The 14,113-nt window shown below is 43.9% G+C and overlaps 1 protein-coding gene across 1 annotated transcript; it reads left to right on the top strand.

Moving 5' to 3' along the window:
* Positions 1-3,246: 3,246 nt before the first annotated feature.
* LOC134496692 (vomeronasal type-2 receptor 26-like) lies at positions 3,247-6,165 on the top strand. The gene is made up of 3 exons (XM_063302402.1): positions 3,247-3,282; positions 4,161-4,287; positions 5,264-6,165. Exons 1-3 carry the CDS (start codon positions 3,247-3,249, stop codon positions 6,163-6,165), a joined length of 1,065 nt encoding a protein of 354 aa, XP_063158472.1.
* Positions 6,166-14,113: the final 7,948 nt, after the last annotated feature.

Raw genomic sequence — 14,113 nt, forward strand, 5'->3', positions numbered from 1 at the left:
GATCAGATTGTACGCACTCCTGAGATCCAACCTGGTAAAAATGCATGCCTTCTGTAAGCGATCTAGCAGATCCGAGATTAAGGGCAGAGGATACGATTCTCTCTTAGTTTGTTTATTTAAAAAACTGAAGTCGTGGACCACTCTCATGGGTGTCTCCTGGGTTGCAGGTGCCAACGGGTCGGGCTTCTTTGGTACGAAGAAGGTAGGAGCAGACGCTGGGGACGTAGATGGTCGGATGAACCCCTTTTGGAGATTGGAGTCCAAGTAATCCTTTAAGGTGGCTAACTCCTTGGGGGACATGGGATATTGTTTCCTTGCTGGAATCTTGGCTCCTGGTATCAACTCAATGGTGCAGTCACAGTCCCTATGGGGGGGTAGTGCTGTGGCCTCTTGTTCGCTGAAAACGTCTGCAAAATCTGCATACTTGGCTGGCAAGTGGACTCCCCCTGCTACTGTGACTGCGTTGGTTGCTGGAGAGCATGGAGCAGCTTGAATCTTGTGGTGCTGGCATTCCTTAGCTGGGAAGGAGATTGCTCCTGTAGTCCAGTTCATCAACGGGTTGTGGATCCTCAGCCAAGGCGTGCCTAGGATTACTGGCACATTTAGCGATGCAGTAACATAAAGCTGGATCCACTCAGTGTGGTCTCCCACTGTCAGTTGCACCGGTTCTGTGAGCCTTCTAATCGGCCCTGCTTTGAGTGGCTGGCCGTCAATGGTCTCCACTTCTATGGGGCATGGTAATTCTCTGGTCGGGATGTTGCAGTCTTGTACGGTCTGCGCATCAATAAAATTAGTTGAAGCTCCGGAATCCACGAGGGCCTCTAGCTTGACCTGGTGCTCTGGGTTGTCATGGATTATTACTGGTAAGTAGTAAAAGGCTTGCCTGGAATCTTCGGAATGAGCCCTCCTTAATTGATTTATGGTCTCCCTGCTGAGCTCTGTGGAGAGAGACCGCTGGAGTTTCCCTGGTTGGGAGTAGAGGCGGAGCTGGTCCCTGTTTCAGCTGCTTGCCTTGGGGCTCTTACTGGAGCTGCTTGGCCTCTCGCTGGGCAAGCTCTCACCATGTGCCCCTGGGCTCCGCAGTAGAAACACAGGGCTCTCTCTCTCCTTCTCTGCCTCTCAGTCTCGGAAATCAGTCTCCTACTTGCCCCAATCTGCATTGGCTCCTCTTGTGCTGAGTGAGAGGATGCTACAGAGAGAGCTGGAATTCCTGAAAATGCTCTGAGGGTCTTGCTTCTCCCTGGCTGCATCTGCCTAAGCTCCTCTAGCCTGGCATCTATGACCACCGATAACTGATATAGGGCTTCTAACGTAGCTGGTGTTCCCTGGTGCACCAATTCATTCTTAATTTCCTCATCCAGCCCCTGTTTGAATTGGTCTTTTAATGCACTCTCATTCCAGTCCAGATCTCCTGCTAACAACTTGAAATCAGCAATGTAGAGTCCCACCCTCTTGTTACCTTGCTTGAGCCTCCGAATTTCCCGGCTGGCCATGGCTTCTCTGATGGGGTCGTCAAAGTGTGCTCGGAACCCTGCCAAAAAGGTCTGGTAGTCGTTGAGAATCGGGTCGTTGTTCTCCACCATGGGAATAGCCCATTTGGCAGCTGGTCCCTTCAGCAGGCCTAGGATGAAAGTGACTCTGGTTCTGTCTGTGGGAAACTCTGCGGGTCTGCTATCGAAGAACATAGTACACTGTGTGAGAAAGATTCTCAACTGTCCTGCTTCTCCTCCAAATTTCTCTGGTAGACTGCCCTGGGATCTCAACATTACTGGTGGAGCTGCTGCTGCTGCTGCTGCTGGTGCCGGTTGTGGGTTAATCGGAGCTGGTTGTTGTAACTGCTGTAGCATGGCAGCTTGTAATGTGTTGATCTGGAGATCTACTTGTTGCTGGTGTTGTTGTAGGGCTGCTGCTAATTGTTGGATGGCGAGCCGCATTTCTTGGTTTTCTGAAGACATTTCTAAACGTATCTCCTTAATTGCTTGTTCCTCCCTCTTTCGATGGGAGTAGGAGTTTGTTAGGATTGATGTCCTAACAACCAGGAAACACACTGAGACAATGAACTGGTCTCTAATATTTATTACTAGTACGTAACAGGAATCCTAACAAACTGAAGAAGCGTGGGAAAAACCCAGACATATAACCCCCAAGGGTTAAGACAGTCCCGATCTGTGTCTCTTTGAATGGTTGAACAGTTCCTCAGTGCTACGCATGCGCTTGACAGTCTGGATGGGAGCCCCCTGCTCGCCATCCTTACTCATGACATATTTCATCTGAAAGGGTATTTTTGTATCTTAATACAAATTATAATATGTTTGTAAAGAAATGCTTCCAAAATTCTTATGCTTTCAGGAAGAAAATATGTTAGACAGGTTAAGTTTGGCAATCTCTAACGGAACAAGTTCAAAGCATTAAAAAGTTTTTTTTTTTACTCTAGTAAAATGAATTAATGAGTTTCTATAATGGTTCTCTTAGATACTTACATCTAGTGAAACCTGTTTGTTTTTCATTAATATATTCAGGAGCCAATATTGCCAATCTATTTTCTAAAACTCTTACAAAGATTGATGTGATTAATTAGTTAAAGGGGTCTATATAAGTCCATGCCATCTGGTTTTTTACCTGCTTTGCCAACAGTGTTATTTACAGTTCTTTCCATGATTCTGATACCTCTCCACCATTAAAGATTTTATTTATTTATTTATTTCTCTCATTTCTTCACCACTCATCTTGCCAAGTGACTCTGGGTCATTTACAATTCAATATTAATAATTTTAATTCAATATTAAAAAGTAGAAATGAATATCAAGCTAATAATTATCAAATGCTTTATAATTCTTTTGAAATTTAATGATACCTGGAGATTTACAAGATTTCCTCTTCCTTAAGTTCATCAGATATAATTAAGACAATTCAATTTAGTATTAATAGTAGTTAAATGTATTAAAATTCATCAATGGAGTTAAATACAATTTATTTAACTTTGAAGGAGATTTTTCCCTATCTCTTTATTATCTAAAATCTTAAAACTTAAAGCTACATAAGAAAACTAATTTCTTTGTTTTCTATAAATACTAAAAACTAATATGTCATTAGGAGATATTTTTAAAAGAATCTAATTACCCATTCTTTCCTTTTTATTCAGTTTGTTGGCTAATACCTTAGAATTCCTGCCTGAAAATATAGGATGTTAAGGTAGTTTTAATTGCCCACCATTACCTATAAATTTGATCAGCATCAGATGATGTAATGATTGCCTATTCTAAATCACCATCAGACTCACAAGTATGATTTCAGGGATATCTGATTTAATGAAGAACAGTATGCAGGATCACAAAGAAAGCTGAGAATACTAAAAGCGTGGGCAAATTCAAACTAATAACCCCAATGGAACCAGACCCCTCCCCCTTAAGTCATCAAAAGTTCATGTCCACAGGTGCTCCTAACGATTCTTGTTGGTCTGCAGGAAAAGTCCTTGAACAGGCATAATAACCCAAACACACATTCCTTCTCACTGAGTCTACACAGTACAGCCTGGCACAAGGTATTAAAGCAGCACCCTCCCAGAAAAAAACACGTGTCAGCGCCATGGCATGGGAAACGGTTACAACGTTTGAGATAACATTGAAACAGTAACCATGACAGGTGACTATAATTACTCTACACATCTGAAGTTTCACAGCATGTGTGATCACCTTTGAATATGCTTTTTATCTCTAGAAACATCACCTTCTAAAAGATCTCCTTCAGATCCTTTCAATGTATTCTGCATTAGTTTGTCTTATTTAAATAACTCTGAAAAAGTTTCTGCCCCTTTAATTTAATTTAAAATTTCTGTATTATCCACAATAAGAGTGGATAGTTTTCAGTGTCTTGAAAAGAGACTTCAGTGATAAAAATAATTTTATCACTGGGGAATGGCCTAAGCCTAACTTATTTCCTGGATGAGAAGAAACAAAGTTATTTATATAATTGGTAGAAATGAAAAAAAAAATCAGTCTGAAGTAGTTTTGATGATGACGTTGACAAATACTAAAATCTCTTATCCTTATAATTAGCTTTCTTTATTTGCCAAATATTGATCAATCATGATTATCCATTCCCCCACCAAAAAAAAAACGTGATCGAATGCTACCGTTTTCCTTCTTTCTTTTATTTTCCAGACACTGCCTGTTTCGGTGTGCACCGAGAGCTGCCTCCCTGGTTATTTCAGGAGAAAGCAGAAGGGGAAGCCGTCTTGCTGCTATGATTGCCTTCCATGTCCCAAAGAGAAAATGTCAAGCCAGAAGGGTAAGAGGCATCATGAACCAAGTTGCATTATGGTTCTGCAGGTCCCCCAAGGCAGATCAATGAACGTGTAAATATGGGAGCTGAATTATGTTCTTTCACTGTTCACATATTTTGCCCTTTCCAGAAAGGGTTCCTAAACATTTGAAAAGGAAGAATTCAGACAAAGTTAAGGGTGTAAACCTGCCTGGCCTCACATGCACAGGGGGCCTAGGTGACTCTGAACAGATAATTCTAGGGTACATTTACTTATTTTTTAATCTACTTAATTTTTTTGTATATTACTTCTTATTAAAAAATCTTGATGTGGTTTAGAAAAAATGAAAACAAAACCCAACCCACCAAGCAATTAAGAGAGTTGATAAAAATATTATTAAAGCATTTCATTTCTCTTATATAAGGATTATGTTCTCCATTTTTTAAAGAATATATCACTCCAACATTCACAAAATCTTTTCTACTTTTTAAAAAGAACTTCAGAAAATTTTAATGTAAGAAAAATAGAGAACACCTATCCCCCTTTTCCTTCAGCAAAACTTATATGTGAGAATTACTTTTATCTTAGAGAAATATAAAAATTGAACAATATTGCAAATAAATTATCTGATAGGAAGACAGTCCTATTATATTTATTTATATTTATATTATTTTCAAGAATGCTTTCTAGAAGGCCCTGTTGAAGATTGATGTAGCAATAAAACTAAAGAAATACACAGAGACACCCAATTTGAAGCACAAGTAATAGATAAGCAAGATGAAATGAAGTCATAAGTAAGTAACATTCTCTCCTGCAGCACAGAATTCCCATGTTCTGCTCTGTCCACTATGTACCAAATCCAAGAGTAGGAAGTCAGGTGGAGAATCTCAGAGTATCTCTTGTTTCTAGGAAAAACAAAACAAAACAAAAACCTGTGCAATGATGCTAATAATAGTATGACTATAGAACAAATGTATATACATTTATATATTTAAATTCTAGATCAGGATGACTGCTCCAAATGCCCAGAAGATCAACATCCAAATAAGGACCAAGATTCATGTATTCCCAAGAAAATATCTTTCTTGACCTATGAAGAACCAATGGGAATAGGATTAGTCATTCTGGCAGTTTTCTTTTCTTTCTGCACAGTTGTGGTGCTGGCAACATTTTTGAAGTATCACAATACTCCTATCGTCAAGGCCAATAACCGAAATCTCACCTATCTTCTACTCATCTCCCTCCTCCTCTGCTTCCTTTGCTCACTGCAGTTCTTCATTGCACCTGGCAATATAATATGTCTCCTCCGACAAATTAGTTTTGGCATCATCTTCTCCGTGGCTGTGTCTTCTGTGCTGGCAAAAACCATCACTGTGGTTCTGGCTTTCATAGCCACCAAGCCAGGATCCAGGATGAGGAAATGGGTGGGAAAAGGACTGGCCACCTTCATTGTTTTTTCTTGTTCCCTGATTCAGGCAGGCATCTGCACAGTGTGGCTCTTCACATTTCCTCCATTCCCTGACATTGACACCCATTCAGAAATTGAGGAAATCATCCTGCAGTGCAATGAAGGCTCAGCTACCATATTCTACTGTGTCCTGGGCTACATGGGCTTTCTGGCGGCTGCCAGTTTCACAGTAGCTTTTTTCTCCAGGAAGCTCCCCAGCAGTTTCAACGAGGCCAAATGTCTCACATTCAGCATGCTGATCTTCTGCAGTGTGTGGCTCTCCTTTGTTCCCTCCTACCTGAGCACCAAAGGGAAATACATGGTGGCTGTGGAGGTTTTCTCCATTTTGGCTTCTAGTGCTGGGTTGCTAGGGTGCTTATATTTCCCCAAATGTTACATAATTATTCTCAGGCCAGACCTAAACAACAAGGAGCAACTAATAAAGAGAAACAATTAATAATAGGCAACCCAAAGTCATCTTTTACCTATTACTCTCTTTTAGACCCCTTTGTTTATACTATTTTAATCACTGATTTTGGGAAGGCAGAAGAGAGTTTTCAGGTATTGGAGCAAATTAGCCCTCTGTAAATTAAAATTGAATTTCTGAGAAATGAAGAGTGCATGAGTCTAGCTTGGATTTGAAATTAAAGATATATATTCAAGTTCCTTAAAGAATTATGATTCAATTTGGGAGAAAATACCTGAAACTGATCACTTTTTGGAATGCTCTTGTTTAGGCCTCGGATAACCAACAGGGAAAAATCAAGAGAAAATATTAAAAGTACAAACAAAAATCTTCCTATTTCCATTATTTGTCACATGAAGCATTCCTTCTTTTAAATTTCCATTTTTTTCATCCCTTATGTACCTTGTGGGTTACTTTGTGATGTACGTCTTGAACAGAAAATTCCAGGAAGTATTCTAGATTACAATAAGTCTAGGAAGACTTCACCAATCATATAATATTCAGTTGGTTTTGAAAAGGGATATTTTTCACTTTGGGTTTTCCCCATACATACTCTTCAAAAAGTCCTCAGTCGCTCACCCTCCCCCATGCTCTTACAACAGGGTAAATCAAGTAGCTTTTTCTATGTAACTTTGAATCAAAACCAAGAAACAAAAATGCTGCCTTGCCTGATATGGTCAACATACTGTAACTGATCATTCAACAGACGAAGTATAACTTAACTTTGAACGTTGTGCCAGAATGGCACAAATTGGGTTGAATGTTGAAATACAGTGGGAGGAAGATTTTTCTAATGAATGGAGCAGGCTAAATGAATTTAAACATAAGCAATGTGGTGGGCATCCTGTGGGGCCATGACAGACTGCACAGCTGTGACCGTGGGCTCAGCGGCGCAGAGCAGACAACGTGGCAGTTTTTTCAGGCTCAGGCAGGTTTTCCTGAAGCCCAAGAGCCTTTTCCAGAAAAAGGAAAAGACCTGGAATCACTTGGTCTGTCCACCAGATGGCTGCTTGCAGTGAGCAGATCTCAAACAGCATTTGTGTTTGACTGGTAAGAGCTACCTAAGAGGCAGGGGTGTCACCAATTTCCAAGCCATGCTGTACCCTTCAAGGGACACGAAGACCAGCCACCCCATTTCTAAATCACTCAGTTTATATGTATTTTTTAAGTATGGGTACCCTAAGAGAGGCTTTGTACAGCAAGGAGAAGTGGAGTGTCTTGCTGCTTATGTTATTTTGGGGATTTAAAAAAATCTTTTAAAGTTTTGGACTTCATTTTCCCTCCAAATATTAAGGAGGATTGAGAGTAAATAATTGGCTCCCTGTTATTATTTCTGTACTAAATTTGAAGATATTAGCATTTTCCTACACACTGAACCAGCTGATTTGAACCTTCAGATTTCTACTTTCTCTTGGGAACTATCTGCATATCTCACATTCTGGATTTTTTTCTTATCTTCAACTTTTACTGGTTAAGCTCTGAGGGGGCACCATAAACTACTGCCTGAGACATGGAAGATTTGAAACAGAAGTTTTCTGACTTCATCAAGATTTTAAAGACATCTTTTCAGATTCCTATCAAGTTTTAATACAAGATATTCAGGGCATTGTGGAAAATGTGAGTTTTAAAATGTGTCATCCAGCTGGGGATGTAGTGGATGAACATGAAGAATTCAAAAGTGATAGAAATGTTTCTTCTAAGAATAGGATTGAGATTTCTGTTTAGATGCCAGATGAAGACTTGATACGGGAGTTGGAGAAATTCAGCGGAGAGAGGATTTGCTAGTAATAAGTAAAATTGAATTTTTGGTGAAATGTTATGAAAAAGAAAGGGTCCTTATGTAAGAAAGTTTTTCTGAAGAGAAGTTGGAATTTTTGAGAGGGGCAATTGGGCTGTTTGATTTTTTCAAGAGAAAATCTCTGTTTGCATTGTGGGGATAGAGTATGTTAATGCTTTGCTTTATTCTGAAGTGGGATAAGGGTTAAAGAATGTTTATCTGGATCACTTTTGGGGTTTGACTGATGGTATTTGTTTTTAAGGATATGGATTAAGGTTATAGAGTATTAAAAATATGTTGATTTGGATGGTTTTTAGAATTTAATTTAAGGTCATTGTTTTGAAATGCTTTTCTTTTGGGGGTTTATTAAGATTAAGATTATTAAAACTGTTGTATTATTTAGTATAAAGGCAGACATACTAACTAATACAACAGTTTTAATAATCTTAATTATGAGTATGATAGAATAGGCAAACATTACATAAAGCTGAGAATCTCAAAAAAAATTTCCGCTAGCCCCTGTCCAGACTTTACTGTGAGGGGAAGCGCTAGCGATGAGCGAGCCACAATTACAAGAGATGGAGAGCGGGGAGTCGAGCAAGGGGGAACCGTGGTAAGAACGGAAAAGATACCCCTCAGTGAGACCTCGGAGTGTCGCGAAGAGTCCAGTCCTAGTCTGAGGGGTGAGGAGGAGCGCAAGAAAACCCCAGAGATGACTGGCACCTCGGCCGGGGGGCTATATCACCTGGGATGAAGCCTTGGGGGCTCTGCCAGGGGCGGCTCAGGTGTCCTGGAAGCAGAGGTACCTGCTGTCCCCAAATGTGGTGAGAAAAGACGCACCTGAGGGTTCACTAACCCCTGACCGTATAAAGCTGATGGAGGCTAAATTGGAGTCGGTCGAATACATGTTAAAGAGAATGTCGATGGCATGGGGTTCCCCAGAGAGAGGATGGGAGGGCTCCAGTCGCAAGCATTCCACCCGCTCGTCGCCCCCGACATCCCCACGGGAGAGAAGCAGGGCACGGCACCGTGGTGAGGCGAGGGCTCTGGTGGTGACGATCTCGAGATCCCCTCCGGCAGAGAGGAGATCCCTGGGGGCAGTAAGGAAGGAGAAGCGCCCAGCTCTGGCAAGGGGGCCACCCAGTGCAGGGATAAAAGATTTTACCGTCAAGTTCGATGGGGACCCCACCAAGTTGTCCTTCTTCCTAACTAATGCCAGAAGTTATATGGAAGACTGGGAACAGAGTTTCCATTCGGAACGGGGCAAAATCAACACCATTGCTACCAAGCTCAAGGGGTGGGCAGCGGATTGGTACGTACAGTTGTGCCAATCGGAGGCTCCAGAATTAGAAGATTTTGAGGAGTTCTTGTTCGTGCTAAAGCAACACTTTGAGGACCTGTTAGCTAAAGAAAGGGCAAAACGGGCATTAAAGGGGCTGAGCCAAGGGTCCCGATCCATGGCAGACTATGCGCTTGAGTTTAAGGTGCTGGCTGGGAAAGTGGATGATTGGTCCCAGTCCACATTAATAGAGCTCTTCAAGGATGGGCTGGAAATAGAAGTGTTGCGGTGGTCCCTGGGGCGGGATGACCCAACCACCTTATATGAGTGGATCCAACTGGCAGGCAAGGCTGAGCATGCCCAAGAGACTTTTGCTCACAGAAGGGCGCTGAAATATGGCAAGCCCAGTAAAGGGTCGCGGGCCCCGGGCCCCTCAGGGAAGACCAGCCAGCGAGCCTGGGAGGAGGAGAAGGAGCAACGCTATGCGAACGGGCTATGCCTACTATGTGGGAAGGAAGGGCACTGGGCGGCGGCATGTCCAAAGGGAAAGATGGAGGACTGGCCAGGAAAGTCATCCAGGAAGTCCCCATCCCTACCCCGAAAGATGAAGGCGGCATTGGTGGAGGCCGAGCCAGAGGAAGTCCCTTTCTTTGGAGATGAGGGGGAGCATGATCCGGCTCAGCTGGCGGGAAACGCCCGCCACCTGCTTTAAAGGGCGCCGCTGGGCAGGTGGAAGAGGAAGGGTGCAATCATGCTTCGGTGAGTGGAAACTTCCCTACGCTGACAGTGAAGGTGAAATTGGGGTCCCGTACACGAACCGTTGAAGTGTGGGCATTGGTCGATTTGGGGTGCTCTCGTTCTTTAATGCACCCGGACGTGGTGGCTGCATTAGAGCTACCCACATTCCCTTTGTAACGGCCCATGATTTTCACCCAATTGGATGGATCCACAGTGGGGGGAAAGCTGGTGACTCACTCCACAGGGATGGTGGCATTACAGATGGGCAGCCATCGGGAGGGACTGCCTTTTGTGGTGGCGCCTGTGGGGGGTCCGTTTGTCATTTTGGGGATCCCTTGGTTCGTCCAACAGAATCCACAGATAAATTGGGTGCACAGGACTGTGACTTTTGTGGATGGGTTCTACAAAGCACCTGCGGGGGATGAGGAGGACCACGGCGCTGTGGGAAGGGCGGCAGCAGCAACGCCGCATTTCCTCACCGGTCCACTGGAAGGGCTGCTGGAACAATACCAGGACTTTGCAGATGTGTTCGGTGAGAAGGAGGCGGATCAGCTGCCGCCGCATCGCAAAACTGACTGTGTCATAGAGTTGATCCCTAATGCACAATTGCCGAAGCCTAAAATTTATGCTATGACCCAGAAAGAGTTGGCAACATTACAGGAGTTTGTGGATAAAAATTTGGCTAGGGGTTTTATTGAGCCGGCCAATTCTCCCGTGGGCGCCCCTGTTCTCTTTAGACCAAAGAAAGATGGAACTTTAAGACTCTGTACAGATTTCCGCAGATTAAACGCAGTATCAATATTAAATAAATATCCCTTACCGCTCATCAAAGACATGTTAGCACATCTGGCTAAGGGGAAGGTATTCTCCAAGTTGGATTTACGGGAAGCGTACTTCTGCATTCGAATATGGGAGGGGGATGAGTGGAAAACTGCTTTCAATTGTCCTCTGGGCTGTTTCCAGTATAAAGTGTTGCCATTTGGGTTGGCGGGGGAGCCTGGGGTCTTTATGCAGTTAATCAATGAGGTTTTGCATGACCATTTGTTTAAAGGGGTCCTTGTGTATTTGGATGATGTGTTGATTTATACTGAGACAATGGAAGAACATGTACAGTTGGTGAAACAGGTACTCAGCAAGCTGAGAAAAGCTGAACTTTATGCTAAATTGTCTAAGTGTGAGTTTCATAAGACTTGGCTTGACTATCTGGGTTATCAAATTTCTGACAAGGGTGTTGAAATGGATCCTGCTAAGGTCCAAGCCATTTTGGAATGGGAGCGCCCACGCACGTGTAGGCAGCTTCAAAGTTTCTTGGGGTTTGCTAACTATTATCGGCGATTTATCCAAGGGTTTGCTGAGATTGCTTTGCCTCTCACTGAATTGTTAAAAACTAAAGGGTTGGGTGACACCTGAAAGGTAAAAAACCCTGGAGCGTTGCTTAAATGGACACCAGATTGCCAAGGGTTTTTACTGCTGAACCCATTCTACAGCATCCCGATCCTACTAAACCTTTTGTGGTTCAAGTGGATGCCTCAGATTTCTCTATCGGGGCACTCCTGCTGCAAGCTGATGAGTCAGGTTGTCTGAAACCCCGTGCTTACCTATCCCATAAGTTTTCTGAGATGGAAAGGAGGTGGCATGTTTGGGAAAAGGAGGCTTTTGCGGTTAAGGCTGCTTTGGACACTTGGTGCCACTTGCTAGAGGGAGCTACATGTCCTTTCGAGGTTTGGACAGATCACAAGAATCTTGAAGTGCTCAGCGCGCCTCAGAAGCTCAGCCCAAAGCAAATTAGGTGGGCATAATTCTTCAGCCGCTTTGATTTCAAGTTAAAGTTTATTCTGGGAAAGAAAAACTTTCTAGCTGATGCACTTTCCCGCTTGCCCCAGGATTCTGGCTCTGTTCCTGATATGGTGGGTACATTATGGACAGGGCCCCAATTGAGTATGGCAGCTGTCACTCGGAGCCAGACTCGCACGCAGCAGCCTGCTGCTTCAGTTTCACCAAGGGAAGGAGGGTTGCCAATTCCCTCTAACTTGCAACAACAGTTTCTCTCCAAGCTGAAATCTGACACTTGGTTGCAAGCGAATAAAGACACTGTTACTTTTGACCGGGGTTTTGCTTGGAAGCAAGACCGTCTCTATGTCCCTGATGATTTATGCAAGGGCATTTTGCTCCGCTCCCATGATGATAAAGTGGCTGGTCATTTTGGTTTTGTGAAGACCCTCCACTTGGTTCGGCGCCAGTTCTGGTGGCCCACGCTAAGGCGCAATGTCAAAGACTATGTTGCCTCCTGCCCAGTGTGTGCCATGTCCAAACGGAAGGTTGGAAAGCCCCAGGGTTTACTGCAGCCAGTGGCCAGTCCCTGGGAGGAAATTTCTATGGACTTTATTGTAGATTTACCTCCGAGTCAGAGGAAAACTGTGATTTGGGTTGTAAAAGACTATTTCTCAAAACAAGCCCATTTCATTCCATACACATCTATTCCCTCCGCCCAACAGCTGGCTCGCCTCTTCCTAGTACACGTGTACAGGCTCCACGGGAGCCCCACCCATTTGGTGACTGACCGCGGGACACAATTTACTTCCCAGTTTTGGTGGGCATTTATGAAACTGGTGGGCACAAAACTAGCACTGTCCACTGCGTCGCATCCTAAGACTGACGGATCTACAGAGGCGCTTAATTCAACACTGGAGCAATATTTGCATGCTTTTGTGAACTATCAACAAGACAATTGGGTCGATCTCCTACCATTTGCTGAGGTCACCTACAACAACGCACTGCATCAAAGCACCGGGCAGGTCCCTTTCCGTACCGTGTTTGGGCGGGACTTCGTTCCCATTCCCAAGCTGCCTCAACTGGTTTCACTGCCATCGTCCCCCACGGACTGGGCATCACATCTGGGGGACTCCTGGCCCAAAATTCAACAAGCCCTTGCAGATGCACAGACTGCTTACAAGCGTCACGCTGATGCAAAGTGAGCGCTGCAACCAGCTTTTACGGTTGGGAACAAGGTCTATCCCTCCACCAAGTTCATCAAGTCACCTCAGCCCTCTAAGAAATTAGCTCCCAAGTTTGTGGGTCCTTTTCCAATTGTGAGCCAAATTAATCCTGTTACGTTTCGTTTGGAATTACCCCATAATCTTAAGCGTTTACACCTCATTTTTCATTGCAGCCTCTTCAAGCCTGTTCACCTGTCAGATTGCTGGCATCCACAACCTTCACCTCCTGTGCCCGTAATGATTGATGGTCAGCAGCACTTTGAAGTGAAGGAGATTCTTGATTCCCGCAGGCTTCGTTCTACCCTGCAATACCTTGTTCGTTGGAAGCATTTCCCTCATCCAGAGTGGGTTGCTGCCCGCGATGTTCACTCTCCTGTATTAGTTACCCGTTTTCATGCTGCCTATCCTGCTAAGCCTGCTCCTTAGTTCAGTTTGTTTAAGGGGGGCGGTATGTCATGTTCATCGTTCCAATGTTCTGAGTACATCGTAATGTTTCGCATGTCAGTTTCCTGATCCGTGTCTGTCATTTGCGGGGAGGTGTATTTCAGCCGTGCCGGGCTGTAATCTCCTTACTGTTACACTGGAATGTGTGTTTGGGTTATTGCATGTGTTCAAGGTTACTTTCCCAGGCCGATGTCTAACGGTCACCAACACCTGGGAGGGGGTGGTTGCTATGGCGGGGCGAGGGGCGGGATCGGGTTTGGAGCGAGGGTTTTTAGTTTGTATTTGGCGCGCTTTTACCCATTCTCAGCTTTCTCTGTATTTGCATACTATTCTTTCAATAAATCAGTTTTCATTCAGAACCTGCTTGTGGACCTGAGTATGTTAGAATAGGCAACCATTACACATACCTAGTACATAGAATTTGACAACTGGACAACATAAATGGATTCTCCATGCTCTTAAAAGGTAAAGGTAAAGGTTTCCCTTGATGTAAAGTCCAGTCGTGTCCGACTCTAGGGGGCAGTGCTCATCTCCATTTCTAAGCCTTGGAGCCGGTGTTGTCATAGACGCTTCCGGGTCATGTGGCCAGCATGATGACTCGGAACGCCGTTACCTTCCCGCTGAAGTGGTACCTATTGATCTACTCACATTTGCATGTTTTCGAACTGCTAGGTGAGCAGGAGCTGGGACGAGCAACGGGAGCTC

This window comes from Candoia aspera, chromosome 4 (assembly GCF_035149785.1).
Source record: "Candoia aspera isolate rCanAsp1 chromosome 4, rCanAsp1.hap2, whole genome shotgun sequence".
In the NCBI taxonomy this organism is placed as follows: domain Eukaryota; kingdom Metazoa; phylum Chordata; class Lepidosauria; order Squamata; family Boidae; genus Candoia; species Candoia aspera.